Below are 24,194 nucleotides of genomic sequence, written 5' to 3'. Positions count from 1 at the left end.
GGTCAGCAGATGTGTTACAGCATTTCCGGTCTGCACGGGGTCAAGTGAGGACACGCTGTACTGTGTGGTAGCCCTGCTCATAACAAACAGCAGGACAGAGAGGTGAAAAGAACAAATGTGGATAAAGTCTCTAAACCGGGAGAGAATATCTTAATTTTTAAAAAAATGCGTTATTTATTTAATTATATCGTGAAAAATCATATCGTGAAATGAAAAATGCCCATAAGAATTTTCCACAGTTCATATTCTTATAATAGTCTACTCGGTTTAGGATAATATAAAATAAAGAGAGAGAATCATTTTGGCGAAAGTGATCATATATGCTTAAAACCTCCACGTAAAAATACAGTTTCAGACATCAACTATCATATTTGTGTGTAGCCATGGTAAAATAAATAAAAATAAATAAAAATTACACCCCACGTCAATTCTAAGGTTTTATATGTCAGGACAATAAAACATATTCAAAGCCAGGACTTACATTTAAGTAAATGTATCCTTATCAGTCTCTCACATCACTGAAGAACATTGCTTCAGTTCACTGTTTTTATGCACAGCTCTCTTAGATCCCACCACAGCTTTTCAGTCAGGTTGGGATCTGGTATCTGGGCCATTGCAGCACTATGACTCTTTTTCAGTCATTCTGTTGTAAATTTTCTACTTTGACCATTGGATCGTTGTCCTGGTGGATGATCCAGTTTTGTCCGAGCTTTACCTGCCAAACACGTAGCCTCGCCTTTGACTCTAGAATACTTTAGTGCACATAGGTGGTCTCAGTGACTGCTGCAAAATAAGCCCAAATCGTCACTCCTCCATTGTGCTTGACAGTACGAGGTGTCAGTAGGCTATGTTTGGTTTGTGACAAACATGGTGCTCTGCATTATTAACATCTTGTCTTTGGTCTTGTCTGTCCAAAAGACATTTTACCAGAAGTTTTTCAGATGCACCTTTCCAAACCTAAGCTGTGCTGGCATGTTCTTTTTTGGGAAAACCCACCAACCCTTCCAAACAAGCCATACTCAAGGCATATTACGCTGTAAAATAAAGACCCTGTCGTATTAGAGAGAAAACTCCAACAATGACATGATTGCCTGTGAACTTGAATTAAATGACAGTGGGAAGGAAAAACACCCTTTTAACAGGAAGAAACATCTGGCAAAACAAGGTTCAGGGATGGGCAGCCATCTGCCTGGGGGTGAGGAGATATTGGTGGAACCACATCAAAAGTCACCAGCAGAAACTAATGAAACCACATTTCACTTATTGTTGGTTCTTCTTCAGTTCCAACAACATTTAATACATCCTGAACTGTCATCGATGGTCGGCCAACAGTTGCGTATAGCCTAGCTCATTGGGACTCTCAGGGTAAAACATCTGGCAAACATGTTTCACTGTAACATGAATCATTTTAGCAGCTCTGGTTAGGCTGCCTCCTCCAGCTCCCTCACAGATAAGAGAGCTGGTAGCTATAGTTGGGTTTGAGGTCCTGCTTTGGACTCGACTTGGAATCAGACAAAAATGGGGGTTCAGAAAGGTGGTTCTTCACAGGTTTATAGGTTGACTAGGTTTTGTTTTTCTATAATGTTACTCAGTATAACAGTGATTTTTTAAAGTGCAGTCTTTAGCTGTAATTGTGTGTCTTTATCTTTGTTGTGGTGCTGTTATAATTCTTCTTCTGGATGGCTCCCTTAGGGGTCACCAAAACAGGTAATCTGATCATCTATCACACCAACCCTCTACACGTCCTCCTTTACTACATCCATAAACCTTCTCCATGGTCTTCCATTTGTACTACTTTAACTGATCCCTTTAATTTGAATGTATTTATCCATTTCATAATGATAATGTGTCAGTCCTGGTGCTTGAGGCTTGGAAGGACCTGAGACTACCACAACCAGGTTGACTGAGAACCTATACATACACAAGAAGCCCTTTTCTTTCAGCGTCTTGTTTTTCTGGTTTTAAGGTCTATGATAAGGTTTATTTAGTTTTGAAAAAGTTTTTTCCACATAAAGGACTGGTGGATTTCCGTGTGCAACAGGGAAATGCAGTTAAATGCAACATTTCCCTTCAGTTACTGATGCATTATTTTATCCAAGTGTCATGGCCTTGAAAGGCAATGGCAGTTTGCAGTCCCTGAAGCAGAACCTGAGACTTGACAGTTTATAGTTCTACAGTTTTATTTGCATTTAATTAGGAGTGACAAGTGAAACGTGTAGGGGATTGGTGGGACTGGAGAGAGAATTAGTCCAGGCCACAATGTGAGTCATCGATTGCTTAATAGTGCAGATCAGTATTCTTACTTGGAAGAAGGAAGGAGAACACAAAGGGGGAGCTACTGGTCAGGTTTCTGTGGGAGTTCAGCACCACTGGAGGGCGAACAAGCAGGCGAGTCAGAGAGGTGAGTGTTTGGCCAGAATCTTCCAGATGAAATAGACCAGTTTTGTGGAAACAGGTAAGTGTATCTTGGAGGGACTGTGCTTTTAAGTTGTACAAGAACGACTGGAAAACAAGACAGTAAGGATGTAATCACTGCGTAAACTCAGCGGGGCACTAAAACCATGAAGGAGCCTGATTACCGCTCTACAATAAACAGCAATTTGGCAGAGATGGAATACTGGAGCTGGTTCTTAAATTCAGTTAGATGATGAGTCTGATACAGCAGGCACAGGAGACCCCACCTGCAGGTGAAGCCCAGGCATGTCCAGACCACCCATAAACTGAAGAGCAGTGTTAGAACAGAGGAAAACTACTGACGAGTGTAGGTCGCACCCAAGTCTCTGAGTATTATCTGATATAAGTTAACATAGTTTAGTCAGTGTTCCTATTATTTTGTGCTTAATCATAGTTATAACATATCAATAAATGCCAGGGTTCAAACTAATAACCTTACAGCTTGGCCATATCATTTTATTATCTGAGCTACTTTTGCTAACCACTGCCATGCCACTAACGCAGCCAATTCAAATGCAAACTATTGAATACGGTAGTAAATGTCTACAAGAGGAATTCCTGCACAAAACCTTTTTAATACTGCAATGTTATATTTCCTAACTTCCTCCACAGCGAGGACTTCTCCAAAAAAAGGGGGGGAAAAGTCCAAATGACTGTAGTTTGAGGTTCAGAGATCAAGCAGCATGCATTGCCTCCATGCAGACACAATTTGTTACCTAAGGATTGTAAAAGGTATAGTATTGTTCAGGAAAAGGATAATCTAGTGCTGATAGTGTGGTAGAGGTAAAATTACAGTGGCTTAAACATGGGTAGGTCATTCATTGGTGCACCTGCAGGACAGAATAGCTTAGGCTGGGATGATAGCACAACATTACCTGGGCTCAGAGGGATGTTCAAAATTGCACTTTCCCCTAGAGAGTAAATTTCTGTTTATTTCATTGAGATATCACAGTAGTCTAACCTAACCACTTTCTTTATTCTCACCAACTTCACTGTCCAAATATGTTGGACTTTTATCCAAAATGTGCTGTTTTCCCCACATTTGTATGACAGTAATCAGCTGTGCATGTGGTGTGAGATGATTTCCCCTCGGGCTTTCATTTTACTGGATTTTTTTTTATTTTTTGAAGAAGAAAGAAAATATGAAAATACACATTTAAGTTAAACACATTACTGCCTTGACTCAGTAAAAATGCCTTTAACTGGGTTTTTAAGTCCACTGGATTTTACTCTTATTTCACATGACAAGTATAACTCTGATAATACTTTCTTTTGTTTTTTTTCTTAGTCATAATACATTTAGATAGATATTTAGATGTTGAAACATCAACATCTAATTCTGTTTATATGTCATCACATAACACATCTGAACCACCTAAATTTCAGTATTAAGATTTGTGACTGATCTGAGTGGGAAATTGTATAGGTGAAAGTCAAAACTGTCTGGTCAATAAACCTCATTCTTGTCATTTTAATAATATTAGTATCATATCTTTGCCTCTTAGAGTAATGCAGCCTTAATATCATACTTAAATAATTGGAGTTAGTGATAATAAAGTTAGGCTACCTTCATTCATTATCATTATTTGCTAAATTTTAAAGATATGTGACATAACTACTTATCATTTGTATTTGTCCTGCATTTTTCTAAGGTACAATCATGTGAAAAAGAAAAGAATACCCCCATTATACAATAGCTTGTAGAAACAGCTACATAAGCAATAATTTTCTGGTAAAGGTAAATATGTGTATATCATGTGTGTTTAGTTTTAGCCAAATGGGGTGCTGTGCATTATGGCCAAATATCTTATGTTTAACATTTTACACACTATCTGAGGCCTGTACAGTCTGAGATGGAACTCTTGGGTTTTCTGCAGTTTTCCTGAGCATTGCAAAGCCTGAAATTGGTTTGAATTTAATAGAATGTCCACTCCTGGGAAATGAGTTAACACACACATGAATGCTTCAGTCCAGCAAAATGCCAAAAGTTCTATTTTTTATAGGGATGGACACACTTGTTGATCAAGTTCATCAAGTGTTTATGAAAAAAAGGGCTATGAGAAATTACAATACGGTGTAGCATGTTAATAGCTAAAAAACAGAAAAGTGTTCCTTTAAGAAAAAAAGAAAAAACAGATAATCACTTTGATGAAACGATGAACGTATCTCAGTTCAGTGTTTTGTTTTTTATTTGGCGTGTAACGACGTAATCGTAACTTTTTTTAACTTTTAGTTTAATCCTGTTTTTAGATATTCTGTTTTAAATCTTGTAATAACTTATAATACATTGTTGATATTTTGTGAAAGAAAAACTTTAAATGCTTTAATTTCTTTTACACTTTACTAAAAAAAAAAAAAAAAAATCCACATCCTGTTGTCACGGAAACACGCTTACCCGGAAGTCCTACTAATTCCGCGGGTCTTTTGGGACAACACTGCTACGTACAACACAGTGTGCAGAAATGGCGGGTAAGGTCGCTAATCGTTTTAAGGTTGGGTTTCCTTGTCTTTGTTTTAATGCTGTTCACTGTCAGGTGGACTTCAGTGCTGCTTTAAGCTCGCTGGAGTTGTAAACCAGCTCGCGATGTCTTCGAAAACACAACGTTAGATTTCGGAGGCAGCAGCTGGCCTGTTTGCTAACGTTAGCACCCCGTTATCAAGCTGATAATGTTTGTATGCTTGTGTGCTTCTGTAAGGCTTTGATTTCAGGTTGAATATAGGCTTTGAATAGAGGGATGATGCGCATGTAATGTTAGTTTAGACCATTTTATGTAACGTGGAGTAGCTGACCAAGTGTTTATATTCTGTTTGCGTGCCTTTATATAACATCTTGACACATATTTTGAACTAAGAGGCTGGCATGCTTATTTGATAGGACCACACTAGTAGCTCATCCGGTCAGAGCACAGGATCTACAGTTTTACATCGTGGTAAATCTCTGTTTGTCCATGGGTTGCACAGCTATAGTCCAGTTAGGTATAAGTCGGGCTTGAGGCAGAGTTTAAAAGAGCTGTTGATGTTTGCAACAATAGGGTTCTTGGTGGCAGGTGAGGTTGTTCACATCATCAGTCATAAGCTGGAGCAGTGGCTCTCTAATGGCCAGCCTCATTCTGCCGACTAGACATTATTGTAACTGCAAAAGTAATAATGAAATTTAAATTTACTACATTATTACACATCAGTGGCCCTTGTGGAAAGTGGCGAGGAGCTAAAACCTGTCACTTTTTATTTCCCTCTTGATAAACTGAGCAAACTCTGTTTGCAGTAGTGACCCACAGGTTGAGAAATTAGGACAGGCAGAAGTCCCTGCTGACTATGATGTTTGCAGATGACATTATGATCCGTAGTGAGAGTAGGGAGCAGGTGGAGGAGAGGCTGGAGGTGTTCTGTGGAGAAAAGAGGAATGAAAGTCAGTGGAAGCAAATCAGAATACGTGTGTGTGTACGTGAATAAGAGTTAGATGGATTGGAAGGAGTGGCGGTCATGAAGGTGGATGTTTAAATACTTGCGATGAACTCCGTGAAGGAAGAGATTGTACAAGAGAGGTGGAGATGAGTGTTTGGGGTGATTGTGGCAGGAGGAAGTTGGAGAGGCTGAGATGGTTTGGACATGTGCAGAGGCGGGATAGTAGATACATTGGACAAAGGATGTTGAAGATGGAGCTGCCTGGCAAGGAGATAAAGAGGAAGACCTCAAAGTAGATTGATGGATGTACTGAAGGAGGACATGCAGTGGATTTGTGTGACAGAGTTGGTGTGATGTGATGAGGTGGAGTCAGATGATCAGCTGTATTCTCAGGGTGAAATGGAACAATTGTTAACATACTTTGTTTCCTCTGTGTTGCCCCAGATGTAAACACCATGGAAAAGAAACTGGCTGAGTACAAGTGTGACACCAATGAAGCTATATCCTTGAAGCTGGGTAGGTTTTGTTTTTTCTTCATTTCCCATGTTGTGTTAATGAATAAATGCGTGTATACATTTCCAACATTTTGTGGTACATTTTCCTAATTTCACACTTTAATTGAACATGTTTTTTTCCCCTTCACTCAGTTCGCTTTCCAGAGGATGTTGACGACGACAGCACCACATTCCACCCCGAGTACAGCCACCAAGTCTTTGGAGACGAGTGAGTATTTCTAATGATACAAACATAATGTTATCAGGTTTAAAAAATGCAGTTTTTTCTATGCATAAAAACAAAATTAGACAGACACCTTAATGGTAGTTACTAAGTCTGTTCAAATCCAGCTCTCAGGCCCTCTTATCACTCAGGTGTTATGTCAGTTTACAGTTTAGTAAAATAAAACTACAGGGCTCAATACTTGTAGCAGTGTGACTATAAATTTTGTTTTTCACTATACATTTCCCTTGGCTTGTCTTTCTTTGGCTATAAAGTCTAGCGTTCCTTTTGGGTTCCTGCGTTGACTTTATAAAGATGTATTGAAGACATTAACAGTAATTGGCCTCCTTAAGAAAACATATTCATGAATCTTTAATTAAGACGCAGTAAACAGTCAATACATGAGCTGACTGGTAGTGGTTACTGTCTGTTTACATTTTGTGATTTAAGCAATAATTATAAGTGGCATGAATTTGGAGATTAATCTTGCAAATGCAGTAATATGAGGAGGAAATTATGGATGATTTTAGGCCAACAAGTTCATTTAATAACAGCACCCAAATTAAACTCACCTTCAACATCTTTTGAACAAGTAATTCTTTCACAGAAGTTATTGGTGATATAATGACTTGTAACTGTTTACTGCTGTTTGAGCTGAATGGTGGCTGGTTGATCTCTGACACAGAGTCTGCAAGAAATCAGCAAATTTTTAGATGTATAATAAGCATGATGCTGGAGTTCTGAAGCTGATGATGATACAAGTTTTTTTTAGGGAGTCCAAAATTCAGATACTGTGCTACATATGATCAGTGATTTCTGGTGTTCTCTTGCTAATGCTGCGCAGCGCTGGACTGTGAGCACAGGTCCTACCAAAGAACGTTAGGACGTCTTGTCACCGTCCCAGATTCTGACACTTTGTTCTGCTGCATGCAAAGGAGCAGATAACAGTCTCTTCTACAGCCCGTACCAGCTCTGCTCTTGTAGCAGCCTGTCTCCTCCACTTATGCATGGATGTGCCATCCTGGTGAAGTTGAACTGCTTCTGTAACATGAATGGAATGCCGGTACCATCTCATGCTACCAGTAGTGACAGGGACACCAGGAAAAAGCAAAACTAGAGATAAATCGAACAGGTTGGCTTAGAAAAGAGTGGCGGTTTTGTGGCCACCACCTGGAAAACCATTTCCCTTTTTGGGGGTTGTCTTCTTGTTGCCTCTCCAGTCCCTTCAGCTTGCACTGATTTAGGTGAAATGGAGTCACAATCATTTCTGCTTCATAACTGGACAGATCAGTCTCCCCGAAGTTTAACAGAGTTTGTGTTATACTGTGATTAAGTGTTCCTATAATATTTTTTGAGCAGTGTAAACTGGCTGCCTCCCTAGAATTGATTTGTTCAAAGCTCTGCAAGCTGCGGCAAGATTAGATCTACTAAAACTTTATCCCAGTTTATTTAAAACTGACACACTTTGAAGTTGTGCTTCTAGAAGTCATAATAACTTTGCCTTTTAACCATTTTTCAAAGTAAATATTTTTACAAGAGTCATATCGCACGCTTGTCTCTTAGTCTGACTGGAAGCAAACACAGGGGTGGCCTAAAGCAAATCACAGCTCGTGGTAGTTGAGAGACATTGTTCGTCTGGGACAAGCCACCAATCAATCACAAAGCATAATGACAGAAAACAATTAAAGCTTGTATTCACACCAATGGGCATTTTTTATTTGCTAGTTAACCCAGCACTTATGGAAGAAGCTGGTGTGCCTGAGGAAACCCGTGCAAGCAGAGGGAGAATACACAAAATCCACACAGACAGGCCTCAACCAGTAGTGGGTCTGAATCCAGGACATTGTTGCAGAGAGGCAGCAAAACACCAGATAACAAAGTTGCAAGTTTATAACCCTGCTAAACATTAGGATCAGTGTCTACATCATGACTGTCTACATCCAAAATTCAGGAAAGGGAACAGTTTCAGAAGTACAGCAGAGCAAAACCAGTGTTAAGAACTGGATCCATCCATCTGCTTGTTCATGGTTGTGCGAGTGGTTCTGTTGCAGAAGAAATGAATCTGATCTACAACTTCACTACTGCTGCTAGTTTGACAGCAGCTCAGGAGATGTTATTGGACTAAGGCATTTCACAGATGGTGATAAGTTTCGGAGCATCAGACTTCACATGCTGCACTAAAATATACCTCTTTCCATATATACTTTAAAAGACTGAGCCATAAAAGTGGCAGTAAACTTTACCAGACATCCAGTCTTACATGCTGTATGTATTAATCAATATCAAAGTGGGCTACTTTTATGATGATTAATTTGCAAAAACACTGCAAGACTCAGAGGGCCCTGCGTATTTTTTATGGACATGCCAATTCAAAGTCAGCCTGTATATACATCCACGTCACAGTGGTTCTCCTTTGTTGATAATAAGAATGATAAATAGTTCAGTCATTTCAGAAATGCAACAAAGCATGCTATTAGTGATGTTAAATGTTATGACAATGCAAAAATGAAGTACCAATTAATCATAAATGGCCCACTGCAGAGTCGTCACATAGCTAAAGATTTGAATCATTTTCACCTATTAGTAATGTTGATAGGCTAATTTATTTTAAAGCCTCTGGCATCTTCATTATAAGACTCAAATGTGTCTCCATACAGTTGTAATAGTAAAGGTCCTGAGCCTTGCACATTTTCTTTGCCCCTGTCAGGGTTTATGAAGTGTGATTCGGTCTGATAAGTGGCCCCTGGAGTGCATGAGTTACTCCACATTTAAACTGCCCACACCAGTGGTTTGATTAAGGATTTTTACTTGCATTTTAAGGTAACACATCCCCACCCCCCCTAGTTTTAGTCAGTTAACTGATTTTATTAATGACTAGCAGAAAACTTTGCTGTTGCGTCACTGACAGAAAGTTTTAAAAATAATATACGTGATCTTTTTATGTGATTCTTCCTGATGGACAGCACACAGTGATGTTTCCAGTGTCGGATTCACAGAAAGGAACATAATGTGCGAACATAAATGATAATTGGTCTTGCATGTTATTGTAGAGCTGCGAAATTACTGTAATGTGATGCACAAAAGAGGCACTGAACCGGAGCAACACTGCATTATTGGCAGTGACACCTGTGTCGGCGCATAGACTTACAGTAGCACGTCGTTAACGTTTCTAAATTGCATTTCCAAATTAGTCAAAACTAGGATTGGTTATTTTTGCACTTGCTGCAATCAGCTCAAAGGGAACTCTGTAATTGGGGCATTAATTATTTCGGCAAGCGTAATTGCTAGTAAACCTTAATCACAGTTGCATAATGATGAATCTATTTTGTCATAAACTGCCAGTGATATAACGATGAACGAAACAATGCAGCACAGCGAAATAAGTGACCTGTGATAAGCATTTATTATAAACTCCAGGTGTATATTTGTTTTTATGTAATGGGAATAATTGATGTTCGTTATTGTCCCTCTGAACATTACACAAAGCAGTCCTTTTTACAAATCACTGCCCGACTTTTTGTAATCTTGTTTGGATTTTTAGTAATTTCAGTCATTTTCTGTGCAGTGAGGTTGCTTTTGGCTACAAAGGTCTTCAGATTCAGCTCTTCTACGCCGCGGGGAACCTGAGTACCCTCTTCAAAGTGAAATATACCTCAAAAGTCACAGAGACGTTCGACTGTGTGGAGGTAAGTCATTTCTTTATGCCGTTCTTTTATCATACTTGCATCAGCCTCTTTGTTGTGCTATCGTGGGGACAATAGACAATAGATACCTGTGTTCTGCTCACTGTTTATCACAATCAGAGGCCGCCAGTATAGACATAAACATAAAAATAATACTTGAATATGAAGAAAAGATGACAAAACTTTGCCTCCTGCTGAAAAGTAGTGTTTTTCTTTCCAAAAACTGCTCTATTGTGCTTTTAATAATTATGTAAAACACAGTCTAGCCCGAGAGTGGATTTTTCACTTAGTCATTTATTGTGTAAGTGTTGTTGAGTCATGACGCCTGCATCAACACAGTCTTGCTTTATTTAAAAAAAAATTTTTGTTACAAAGTTTCTACATGCTAAATACCAGCTGCTAAAAGTTTGAATTTCATTCATCAGGTGGTAGATAATCAGTGAGAAACTCGTGTTACCCTGTGTCTGCGTAAGAATATGCTTGTCTGGTACAACTGTGTGAGTGGAGTCCAGTCATACACAGCACTGTAAACAAACATGCCACAACATCTAGTAACAATTAACCAGAGATGTTTTTAATGTCCAAATCAAGTCAGCTCAGTGTACTGATCCAAAACTTTGGGGGGGGGGGGGGGTACTAAATGCTATGTTCAGCTTAATCCAGCTCAAGTGAAACAATTCCTTGATAAAGATGCACTTCGTACTCTGTACTGTACCCTGGTTCTTCCATATCTTACATATTGTGTGGAAGTGTGGGGAAATACATATAAAAATACAACTAATCCATTAGTCACAGTACAGAAACGAGCACTGCGTATTATTCACAAGGCTGGTTATCTAGATCATACTCACAAATTCTTTCTTCAGGCAAAGTTACTTAAATTCCAGGATCTGGTTAATTACAATACATCCATAATTTTTTATAAAGCTTTTACTAAACTTTTACCGGCAAATTTACAAACTAGATTTGAAATTCGAGAAAAGGTTTATAATGTGAGAGGCTTTGGAGAATTCAAATTACCCAGAACTCGAACAACCCGTAAAGGCTTTTGCGTGTCTGTATGTGGTGTGAAAATCTGGAACAGTCTGAGTTTACAATTGAAACAATGCAAAAATATTCATAGATTTAAATTTCTCTACAAACAGTTGGTCTGGTCACAGTATACTCAATGATGGGTTTTAGTGTGCTCTGTAATGTCTGTTCTCTTACCATTGCTGGTATGGATTCCAAAATAAAAAAATAAATAAATAAAGTGTGCGTATGTATGTACATATATGTACTTGTGTGTGTAGATATATATGTATGTATATGTATGTGTGTTTGTTACTTGTAGTTATTACTGCCTGTTACCTGTGGTAATGCAATTTATAATTTATATATTCTGTATTCAGTTATGAAGGCTCTAATTGTTGGTTGCGAGCTGCCGCTTAGATGCTTGTATCTGCCCGGAGCTGTTGATGGGTCTGTATGCAATGATGGGCGTAGCTGCGGGAAGTTTATTGTTTTTTTTGTTGATGAGTGAGTATAGGGGTGGGATTTTAATAAGTTTTCTTCGTCCCACTCCTTTTTCAGGCAATTTTTGTTTTTTGTTTTGTGTATTTTATGTTCAATATAGGTATTTGTTGTGCCTGAAAATGAATAAATAAATGAATGAAATGAAATGAAGTGTACAAACAAGCCGACTGAGCTAATGGAAGTCTAGTGCGGAGGTGATAAATGTCTCTCTCTCTCTCTCTCTCTCTCTCTCTCTCTCTCTCTCTCTCTCTCTCTCTCTCTCTCTCTCTCTCTCTCTCTCTCTCTCTCTCTCTCTCTCTCTCTCTCTCTCTCTCTCTCTCTCTCTCTCTCTCTCTCTCTCTCTCTCTCTCTCTCTCTCTCTCTCTCTCTCTCTCTCTCTCTCTCACACACACACACACACACACACACACACACACACACACACACACACACACACACACACACACACACAATTTTGTCACTGAATTAAAAGCAAGGTGGAAATGTTCAGGAGAGACAAGGTCCAATCACAACTAATTGAATTGTGTGGAAAGGCAGGACAAGTTTGGAATTGATCCAATCAGAAGTAATCTTGCCAATCTTATCCGTTTTCTAAACTTTGAACAAGGCCTGAAACTGGCTCTCAACCCCCTACTTGCTCTCTTTGGTACAGTGGGTGAGGATGATAAGTATGTTGCCGGCACACAATGTCGGGTGCTGTCCTTTGGTTCCCTCCTGGCTAGGTGTGCCATTTTGATGAGGTGGAAGGCCACTGCCCCGCCCACCCATGTTCAGTGGCTTGCTGATCTTATGTCGTGTCTCAGTCTTGAAAAGATCCACTGCTCCATCCAGAACCAAAAGGGCACATATGATAAAATCTGGGGTCTTCTTCTGTCAAACTTCTCTAACCTTGAATTTAAGGATGTTCCTGCTGACTAACAGATTTGCTTATTCCGTAGAGGTCTGATGTGTGTCTGTGTTAATGGGAATGTGAAGCTCAGTGATGTTGCAGCTAACTTCTGTGTGGTTTGTAATGAAAGGTCTTGTTAGTATCAATCACCCCTTCCGGGTTGTGGTGTTTTGTTAACTTTTCTTTTGCCTATGCTCTAACGTGAGAAGTTCTGCTCTCTATTCAATGTAACCAGTTTTTGCGTTTCCATTCTTTTTCCTTTTTGTAAACTGTATACACAATCACTCAACAAAAACACTTTGAGTCGAAGTAATCTTGTGCAGTAAGGTTTGATGTGCACATTTGATTTCCCCCATACAAACAGGGTGGGTACTGCTACCTCCCATGCTCCCTGTTTCATGGAAGCACGACACAATGTCAACACCCGGGAGGAGGAGAGTAGACATATGGAAATGTTTTGCATTTGATGTCACCTACAATAAGAATCTTCATAAACCATGTGGCTCAATTGTTGTTGATTTAGTCCGCTATAATCTTACACTCATCTAAATCGAGACTAAAAGTAGAACAGCTTAGGTAACTAAAATTTGACTAAAACAAAATCAAAGTTTGCTGTTAAAATTAACACTGTATACCGTTTGAATCGGTCCGGTTCGTTTGGGTGGATGTGAACACGCTAACGCGGTAATCACACTTTAGCATGTTGGGTGGGTGTGGTACAAAACTGCTTACAGCCTGAAAGGACAGTTTGTTCTGTCCTTTAACAGTAACAGTTACCTGATAAGACGCATTAGTTACATTTTATGCAAAAAAAAATGTAAAAAGAAATAAAAGAAAAAGCCTCTGTGCGTTAGGCTTTCACTGGGTCACTTTATGACCAGCTAGGCTTGCAGTCCACTGATGGAAACTCTGATAATGATAAAGAGGAAGGTGTTGCTAGCCAGGCTGCCAGCCTGGGACATCGTGTCGAACAACAACTGTATTTTTATTTGAACAAAACTAGATGACGTCATCAAATTCAAACTGATTCTTTCAGTTCAATTTTTGAAAAGGATACACATTCGCAGTTTATTCATACAAGTTTATCATTTTTTGAAATAGCAAAAACAAATAGCTGAAACTGCAACTTCGTCTCGAAGTTAACTTTGATTTCACCTTCCTGTATTTAGATTCTAGTTTAATTTGTGATGCCTGCTTCCATCACACATAGTCTTAAATTTAAAGCTGTCTTACGAGCGTCTTAAAAGAGTCCTAAATTTCCTCTGTAAACAAACAAGTCAACTCAGCTCCTCTCTGAATCCACTTTGGTAAACAGTAGAAAACTGTGTAAAAGATCTGAAGCGCCTACGACGCATTTCTGTTAATCTGAGAAGGGGGGGAGACATGTATTGTATTTTTGACAGTAGTTTTGCGAATGTTAGATTCGATACCCCGTGTCACGTATAATTTGTGTGTTTTGAACTAACAGCAGGTGACGGGAAAAGCGTAAATGGAACAGGATTTTATTTTATTTGTCAAAACATATCAAAAAAACAGCTCAACATATCAAAGTATGGCACAAAAGATGTCCTTATTAATCTGAACTTTTTAACAAATCAGGCTGTAATTTTCATAGACCAACACGAGGCAGCTTCCCTGAGGCGTTTCCTCCCTAATTGTGCGATCGATTACACTTTAAGGGAAGCAGATAAACCTAAGGCGCTTTAACGGAGGGCCCTCGCAGCCTCTCCCGGAGGGGAGAGCGTGACATTATTCCAGTTAGAGATCTCCTGTTTTGTTAGACTAAATCTCATCACACCACGGTCCCCTGTGTGTCTGCGCTAATCCCACTCCTCCCTCTGAAGAGAATGGTTGTATAAGCGGGGGTCCAACACGAGGCATTGATTTTTAGAGCTTTCTGTAATGGAATCAGCAGGGGAGTAATGTGACCCGGTTGGATGTATCGTACACGTATTTGTAGGAGTGAATTATTGCTCGAGTTATTGACAGTTGAGCTCCTTGAGGCCGAATGTGTGTAAACGTATCAAAAAAGGAGATGCTTGTTTTATCTAACGACGGCTGCTGATGACTTTATAGTTAATTTTAACTCTCGTCTGCTTAGTATGTAAAGTTTCCTGCCATTTCTTTTTCTTTTTCCCTTTTTTTTTAATTGCCAGTCAGAGTTATTTACATATGAACAGCCAGTATTTGGACAAAAGCGGACAGTAAAGCGAAATGCTTGTCCTGGGTTCTCTTCTTCCTCTGAGACTTCACAAAAGGCCACTGGCAGCTTTGAATATTTCCTCACGCTGTCAAACATGCAAAATGAATACCAGAATTAGCAAGGGCCCCTACTGAGGTCAAATGATTCAACTGGGGGACATCTGTCTTGTCTGCAAGCAGCAGGGGGGCTTCGCTACTGGACAATGTGGCCTTCAACTGGTGGTAGTGGAAGTGCTGGTATAACTTAGTTTGGTGTGTCTGTGCATGCGGTGAAATTATAAATAACCTCATATGGAATATACAGACATGATTTCTTTCCTCTCAGGCAAATCCCCCCCCCCCCCCCAAAAAAAAGGCAACCAATTTACGTTTTTTAAAGGTAAAAGACAGCCATTACCTGTTTTTTAAAGCCGATATTCAGACGTGAAATGTGATGGCAGTGTGTGTGCCTCTACTTGGTGTTGACCCCTGAGTGTTCACCTTGTTAAGGGTTTGAGTGCAGCTGGTGTAGAGGCAGAGTGCGAGGGGAGCAGCAGAGTTCAGGCTGCATCTGAAGAGTGTTTGTCTCTGAGTGCGTGTGGACGGTCGGGGTGCGGTGCAGCTGGTGAGAAACGAGGGGAGGCTGAGATGGAGTTGATGCAGCTGCCACGCTGATACAAGACTGATCAAAACTCACCTTTCTCCCCGTTAAATCAGTCCAAACCCCCCCCACACCCCCCACCCGCCATACTGCTGGACTTTTCCCAGAAGAAAAACAAATGTAGTACCAGATGTTTATTCCACGCAGGCTGGTAACTATAGGAAATTGCTGAATACCTCTAATAGTTTTATATTAGCCTCATAATCCACGTTAATGTGTAACACTTTGACTGTAAACAGAAAAATGACTGCAAATGTTCAGCGTGGCACGGCCTCAGGATTGGATTAAAGAGATGGAATAATGCCGACACAACAAATTAGGTGGTTTGTGCTCCCTTTGTGCTTCTTGTTAGAAATCAAAGACATTAACAAAGTGTTCTAAAGGAACATTATTAAGTTATATTCATGCCAAACTAAAGCATCTATTCTGGAAGGCTGTGCAATTTAGTGTCTAGTATGTAAGAGAGTGGCCAGCACAAAGAGACTTGTTTGTCCATGGCCTTTTAAGTGTGGTCCTTGTTCCCTAGAAATGTGGCCGAACAATTACAATGGCTAAGAGGCATTCAGCTGCAGGTGCATTACTTCCAGTTAGATATTAGCTGATGTCTGAAAGGGGGGAATTAGCAGTATGTTGTATTAGCCTTTTGTAGTGCATTTTGCTCAGACCTTCTTCATTTCCCAGTTTTCAATGCTGAGCAGCAAGGGTCTCTGTGCTGAAATAATGCCCATCACACATGTAAATGGTGTGAAAGGGCTGCTTAGCAAAGTGTTCTCATGTCAATCCTTGTGGAAATGGATACAATGCAAACATTACAGCTGAACTAACCACACGTTGCACTGAGTAAAAAGTCCAAGGGTAGGACCTCTTTGTCTCGGAGGCTCTTTGAAAACGCAGGGGCAAATTCATTTGATTGGGTTCACTTGGCAGGATTAGAGGAGAGGCCTCTATTATGGATGCCCAAAGGTTTGTTAAGTTGAGATCAATTCATAAGATTTTATTTCCCAGTGAGAAGCAGAAATGCGTTTATTGTGGCAACTTCATCACATATTCATGGTTTAACATAAGTAGTAAATGTACTGATTTAAGTGGGCTTTTCATCGTGGAGGGGCGGGAGGGAGGAGGGTGCTGCTGTGGTCTGCTCAGCTGACAGTTTTAATTGCCTAATGGTTTTCTTTTCATTGGCGCCAAACACGTATGCTCCCGGTTGGAGTTTGCGGGATATATTGCACTCTTTTTCAACGACAAAAATTACCACTCGGAAAAGTCCCCTAGGATCAAACTCGAAACCCTCGACGTGTTTGTAGACGTCAACTTTTTCCTGAAGTTTTATGATTATTCAGCTACATAAACGACACCACTCTGGTTTAGCGCCAATATATACATATATGTATAAATACGGGAAAGATGCAGAGATAGGCGAGATTAGGTGTTGAATCGCTAAATGTGTTCACCTTGTGTTTTATTGTTTTTGGGGTTTTTTTTTTCTTTCTCCAGGCTGATGACGTCGAGGGGAAAATTCGGGAAATCATTCCTGCTGGGTTCACCTGCAACACCGATGACTTCATCTCACTGCTGGAGAAGGAGGCCAATTTCAAGCCCTTTGGCACCCTGCTTCACACGTACACGGTCCACAGCGAGGAGGCAGGAGAACTCACGTACCAGATTCACAAGGTGGGGGACCAAAAAAGTCATCAAAGCAAACCCGCAAAGCCTTTTAGGTTTTAAAATCAGCTTGCTTTTTCATCTGGCGGATAGTTTTGCATCACAGCGATGCAGATGAGATTTAAACCCTCTTATTTTCGCTGCATTCGCCCCCACAGGCTGAGGTTACCTGCCCGGGATTCCGGGAGTACCACGAGCGCTTGCAGACCTTCCTCATGTGGTTCATAGAGACTGCCAGTTTCATTGACGCAGACGACGATCGTTGGGACTTCTTTCTTGTGTGAGTGCCCTCCTTAATTGACATCAACCCCCCGCACACACACGCACGCACGCACACAGAGCTCTAGCCCGCAGCTTTTATTGTGTCATTGAAAAACAAAGCCCCCCTTTGAGGCGCTTGTGACCAATTACCATGCCAGTTTGATTATATTTCCCCCCGGTAGGAGAATTGTTGATCAGGCAAGAGCTTCCTTTGTGCCAGAAGGCCTTTTCAGATTTTTCAGGGGCAAGAGCTGAATTGAATACTGTTGTCTTTTGAAATACTGAACAATGTCTTAACAGTAAAAAGAGCCTCTGCCAGTGTTTTCTTTACCCTGGCACCTATTAATGGTTACAATGGGGAAAATGGGCTGAAGTGAGTTTGAGGAGCTCAGTCCGTCCTCCAACCTCTTCTCTTCCTCTAAGTTGCAGTACTCCAATTAAGTGCATAATGTATTCAGGTTGCAGCAGGTGTACCAATCGCGGCGCTGGCTGCTCCAACGTGCTGATGTCAGGGGGGTCAGGGGTGGGCACGGGAACAGAGAGGCTAAAATGGACACTGCATGGGAGTGTGCCTGTAATTGACCTGTTTTCCTTTGTGTTTTATCTGCAGATTTGAAAAGTACAATAAAGATGGGGAGACTCTCTACGCAACTGTTGGCTACATGACAGTTTATAATTACTACGTATACCCAGACAAAACCCGACCACGTGTAAGGTAATTGCCGGGGCAGCACGTGCCTTCCCATTCTTTTGTACGAGAAAGGAGTGGAAAATTATACATTTCTTTATCCTCTTCCCAAAGAGCCCAAATTACTGGCTTATATAGCCAACTATTCAACCAGATTTTGTTTCAGTACCAAACCAGGGTGATTTGTATCTGAAAACAACTTTATAGATAAGCTTTTGATTTGATTTGATTTGTTGCATTGATGGATCCGTGTATTATTTTCTGCTTTCAATCAAAGCGAATCTGCTCCTGCTGAGAAAAACAACAAATTCTGAAGAAACCTGTTTTCTTCTTGTTTTCTTTTCCTTTTTTTGGCATTTATATTTGTGTCTGTGTCTGACCTTTAACTAAACAGCCAAATGCTGATCCTGCCTCCGTTCCAAGGAGAAGGTCACGGAGCTCAGCTTCTGGAGGCAGTACACAGATTTTATTGCAGCTTGCCCAAAGTGCAAGACATCACAGGTGAGCATCTTACTTATTTTTATTTATTTATCCCCCCCCCCCTTTAAAACGCAATTACTATGTTGAAGAAGGTGGGATAAACATTTAATCTAAGATCCAGGCGTCACCCACGAACAGTTTAAACGATTTTTCTCTGCAGTTGGTGGATCCAGACGGTGAGTTAATTTGGAGGGCTGGCTCGTATACCAGAATGTGCTCTATTGAAACTAGTTGGATCGAAATAGATGCTTTGCATGGAGATGGAGGGTGAATACTAAAGAGGCATCCCAGCCTTTTCTTTTCAGAATGAAAACCTATTCAAGACAGAACTTAAAAGTTTAGCAGTGAATAGGAAGAAGGGTTCCTGCTAACAGTTCCTCTGGTTTTTTGCCATATTTCTACTTTGAAAAGTTCCAAGGTGTGAAGTATATTGTTGTTTCTTTCACTCCTCCTCTATCTTAACACACTGGGATTGAACCAGGCCATCTGTGTCAGGGGTGTTGAAAAATCAGATTAACACCATCAGCTCATTTGAGTCTTATTGTGGTTTTTGTCTGTTCACAGCTGAAGACCCCTCTGAGAACTATGTGAAGCTGAGAGACTACGTGCTGGTGAAGCTTTGTCAGGGCCTGCCATCCTTCGCTGTAGACAAGCTGCACCTCGGCTTCTCAGCTGACATGATCAAAGAGGCGCAAGACAAGCTGAAAATTAACAAGGTGCCGTATGAGGGTGCAGCTGTGATAGGTTTGCAAAATTGAGTTTTATTAGTGAGGAAGAAAAGGTTTGATGACCTTTGTTATGTTTATTACTTTTTTTAGAGCAGAGATCCAAAAAGATTTTATTTGTTGTTACCAGAGGTGTGGAAAAGTCTCTGAAAGCACAGAGTTTAGTGCCTTAGTCCTGCTATTCTCTGTTTCCTGCCATATATGCACTTTTACAATAATGGATGGGAAAAATATTAAAATAATGTGGTCAGCGTTGTACAAGTCATCACTTCAGACTGCACTAAATGCTCCGTTTCTGGGGGTTTTCTCTACTCTCAGATCTGTGTGGGAACACAGCAGCCTCAGACACATGCACAAACCTTCTATTTGCCAGTGGAAGCAAATCCGAAGACAGTTGCGTTAAAAAGAGGGAGGAGCTTAAAAGCGGCTGCGCCACAGTCCAGTATCAGATAAATATTCAATATGTTGAATAGGGCTCCAAACACAGACGCAGGCAGTTCATTTCAGTATCAAATACAAAAACTGAGATATGCTTTTTTTCTTTTCCGCTGTTAAATATGTGCACGGTTGCAAATGTTAGCAAATCAGTTTGCACGCTTTATTTACTTACTGAGAAATGACCTCCCAAAAATACATAAATACTGCCTATACTAGTATAGTATATAGCATAGTAGCAACTCATTTTGTTCCTTTGCTCTAAATGCTACTCAGTTCTCTGTTCTTTGATGCTGCTGCATATCATATCATATTTTTGTTTTTTCTGTTTTTTTCTTTTACAACCTGCCCGTAACTGCTTAGGACTTCCTGTAGCCATTCAGCTGGGAAGTGTGTTTGACTCCTGTTGAGGCGTAATGATTTATTTTGAAAGTAATTAAATGAAAATAATTATCTTGTTTTTTATTGTCTGCAGAAACATGCCAGGCGAGTTTATGAAATCCTACGCCTCAGAGCGACAGACATGAGCGATGAAGACAAAGCGAGAGAGTACCGCTTAGAGGTGAAGAAGAGGCTGTTCGGACCCTACAGGGTGAGGTTTTAATTTTCACAGCTTCGCCGTGGTGTACTTTACATGTCAGTGTGGAGCGGGTCCAAAAAAGTGCCTGCAAAGTGACATTCAAAGTGATTCCTCGGTGCATTCGAATAAATCTGAATGTCAACTTGTCTCTGCTGCTGTCAAACAGGAATCCAGTGTGCAGTCTTCCACCTTTTGTTAGCATAACATTATAGCTATTCAGTGTAGGAAGAAAAGTGGCCCGTGTACTGCACACACTTGATCAGCTTACAGCCCCGTATTGTCACTGTTTATTATGTTACCTTTTAAAACAGCAGAAAAATTGATCTTCAGTCCTGTGAAAATTGATAGAATACTAGTGCCGCATTGTTACAGCCACAATAGGGCGCACCAGGCGTCTGTGGTTTTGCTGCCGCTGGAGCTTTTTTCTATTCAGGCACATGTCATTAGTCGGGATTTGCATTTCTTTGAAGGAAATAATTTTCATGAAAGTGTGTTTAAAGCACTTTGTCAGAAAGCTGCTACTATTCAGAATTCACTCCTTTTCATTTGATTCTTATCAAATGGTTTCTTGATGGACTTTTTTTTTTGGAGGGGGGGGGGTTTGAGAGACTGAGCGAACAGAGTATCGAAAATGTCCGTTATTCTGCGTCTTGATTCTTGTCAGTGGGAAATGCTGTGTCTATGCACCAGAATAACTCCCTGCATCCTGTTTGGCTTGTGATATTTTATGTCCGATCTGCTCGCTGAGGCTTTGCATACTATCCATTAGAGACTTTGCTGTCATCAGGGCAACCGCATGTCTCAAAAAAGGCAGAATGTGACATGGAAAAGACCTATGCGGCGAAGTGGGAAGGAGGAATTCCTTGGGAGAGTGGCAACGAAGGATCTGGTGGCCAGATGCAGAGCCAGATTTTCCTTCCCTGAGGAGATTTTGCATGTAGTTAGCTGAATGGCAGAGCTGCTCTGTGAACGTGAAGGGGGATTTTGCATTTCTGCTCTTACCGCCAATTCCCCAGCGACTGTGTGTGCATGCACGTGTGTGCAGGCTTTTCACACAGCCGATTAGACTGCACAATGTAAGAGAAAATGCACAATAACACTTTTCAACACGACGTTACGGTGTGATAAACAAAAACTGTAGCCTTTAACAGGTGTGCTGATAACACAGATCCCCAAACACCGTGTACCCTTTGCCCAAGGGTGACTGAAAGCAGGTCATCTTCTTATTAGAAGGTTGGGTGTTGCTGCTCTAGTCTTTGTGCCAAAGGGGAAGAGAATTCCTCCTGATGCCTTCATCAGAAATCAGACTGTGTGTATAATGTTAGCTGGAAAGCACTTAGACATAGAAAAAAGTGCTTTTATTAAGGTGTGTGTCAACATGTGAACGACACACGTTGTATAAAGTCAAGTAGAAGAGCGGTGTATATATAAGAACCAGTCCATTTACCAATAAATACAGAAATAAAATAAATTACTAAATTGGAGTTTGGAGATGGGGAAGGCATCGTGTGTGTGGTCTGATTTATTATGTTTGATGCTGCGTTTGCAACGTGTCTGTCGCATGTTCATTATCTAATCTAACCACCCATGTCCAGAAATAGCAGCGATCAATTTCACTTCTTTTTCAAGTGTCAAGACATATAAATGATAATCACTGGTTATTAATTCTCTAGAGGTATAAAATAACCTAAAGTATATTTCTGTGTTGTATAGTATGTGTAACAGATCTTTAAACTTTAAAAGCTACTTAGCATTTAAGATGTTGTTTTTTTTATTTTTGTTTTTTTGTTTTTAATTTTCTTTTGAACGTTGTTTGCCTTTGTTAGACAGGACAGTTCAGAGAGTAAAGACAAAAAAAGGACCAGACCCCTGGAGTAAAGACTCTAGTCTATGCTTCACGGGTTTTGTATCAATCAGGTAAACCTACAGCAGAACCATCTCACCTAGAAGCAGGACCTCTTCTAGGTGAGATGGTTCAGGTGTATTTTACCTGTAGGCAGCCCCCGGGTAGATGAAGGACAGAAATTGGTAAAGCCCCCACAACTCGGACCCGCATAATTATGAGAAAATGGATTGATGGATCTCCATTGTTCACATTTTTGAGCTATTTAACGACTGTAAACTTCTGCCGTCGTCTTCTGTCATGAGGAGGATTTCAGACACTGTTTGATGGATTACTGTACACTAAGAACCCTTTATTAGAGAGTAACTCATTCTCTAACTTTCCAATAACGAGCCATGCAGTCAAAACCATGATGTTAAAGCCATTGAAAGAAGAATGTGTGTTACACAATAAAGACCGAATAAAGAGATGACTCCAAAGATGAGAGAGTAGCATATACAAAGACTTTAATGGAGGTTATTTTTCTGATATTTAATCAGTTTTTCATATAAAAAGACTCCAGTGCATTGAAGTTTAAGTCTTTTTTGGTATTGGAGGGTTAAAAAAAACCCTCAAATCTTTTCATAAACCAATTAAAAGAAAAATTATGCTAAGTAAACATTTTAAACTGATGACTTTCTGGCTGCAGTCTTTCTTCTCTATGCCAGACAGCAGCTTTAAACTCTTCCTCTATACAGAGTTTGTCTTTAATCAAAAACAAGACAAAAAAACTGCAACTACTATGCTGAAAAGACAAGAGAGCCTTCTTTAGGTGTTTATCCAACATGTGCTGAAGACACAGGAGAGCGTTTGAGCCAAAATTTGAAATCAGAAGAATTTGTATGCATGCGGCCTCAGCCACTGATTTATGTCATTTATTTTGTGCAGAAGAATCAGAGGGAGCTGGCGAAGATGAGGAAGTGCCTACGGCCAGAGGAGCTGGTGTCCCACATGAGTCAGATGGACACTCAGACACAGCACGAGGAGCTGGAGAAGAGTTACCAGGATGTTGTGGAGGACTACAGGAGAATCATTGAGAGGCTAGCATCACAGGCCTGATCTGACTGTGAGAGGCTCCTGACCTGGAGCGTACCCGCTCCCACATTACCACAGGCTTTTTGCAGCAGCCAAGAAGAAGACCTCTTGATGCAGCAAAAAAAGGAAAACAAATAAAGAAATCACTGTTTTAATTGAAGAGTGTCACAAATGTATAGTAGCTGGTGATAGGCTGTAGTAGAAAAGGGCCTTTCTGTTTCCCAGCTGGTGTTGATACAGTAGAGGTGAGTAGTGCAGCCCAAGGGCAGAGACTTCCTGTTTGCTTCATGTGTTTAAATCACAACGTTTGACATGAAATGACACGTAATATTTCACAGGTGATCAGAGGTACACTGTCCTGCAGAGAAACCCTGCTTCTTTTCCATCATAGACATTTTTTAAGAGCTTTTGTCAGAACAGTTCCCTGTGTGTGTGTGTGTGTGTGTGTGTGTGTGTTTTGAAGCACTTCATACTGAAAGTTAAAAAAGAAAAGTGTTTTTTGTATTTTTGGTGTGATTCTTGTCATTGAGAAGAAAATAAAATGGAGCAACTGAGTTTCTGTTTTTGGTCGTTAAGCTTTATTTGATATAATGATTTTCTGCTCAGAAATACAAATGTACTGTTTGAAATAAACAATTTAGCATAAAAATATTTTGAAAGCAAATTAAGAAGACAAATTAAAATGTGGTCTATAGCACTGTTAGTGCTGCAGGCTTTTTTTAAGATTATCAGGTTAGAATATGAATAGCACCAATAGGATTAGAACTACTTTATTTGGATTCAGTGTACTTCACCGATGTATTTACATTGTTCCTCCTGCTTTTTTACTCCACTTTGTTTTGGATGCAGTGATTGCACTTTGTACTCACTGGTCAACTGTGGCACAGGAAGTAGAGTGGTCTACTAATTAGAAGATCAGTGGTTTTATACGGGCTCCTCTG

At 40.2% G+C, this 24,194-nt stretch overlaps 1 protein-coding gene across 1 annotated transcript; it reads left to right on the top strand.

Moving 5' to 3' along the window:
- Positions 1 to 4,834: 4,834 nt before the first annotated feature.
- Positions 4,835 to 23,808, top strand: hat1 (histone acetyltransferase 1). Its single transcript, XM_085384462.1, has 11 exons — positions 4,835 to 4,923; positions 6,304 to 6,375; positions 6,507 to 6,582; positions 10,142 to 10,262; positions 17,000 to 17,176; positions 17,326 to 17,447; positions 18,039 to 18,143; positions 18,511 to 18,617; positions 19,161 to 19,312; positions 20,232 to 20,348; positions 23,107 to 23,808. Exons 1-11 carry the CDS (start codon positions 4,917 to 4,919, stop codon positions 23,275 to 23,277), a joined length of 1,227 nt encoding a protein of 408 aa, XP_085240588.1. The 5' UTR covers positions 4,835 to 4,916; the 3' UTR covers positions 23,278 to 23,808.
- Positions 23,809 to 24,194: the final 386 nt, after the last annotated feature.

This window comes from Rhamphochromis longiceps, linkage group LG16, assembly GCF_057381845.1.
Source record: "Rhamphochromis longiceps isolate RC_006_pf linkage group LG16, R_longiceps_female_GT1.1, whole genome shotgun sequence".
Taxonomy (NCBI): domain Eukaryota; kingdom Metazoa; phylum Chordata; class Actinopteri; order Cichliformes; family Cichlidae; genus Rhamphochromis; species Rhamphochromis longiceps.
The sequence above is the reverse complement of the archived record's forward strand: the minus strand, read 5'-3'. Positions and strand labels throughout refer to the sequence as shown.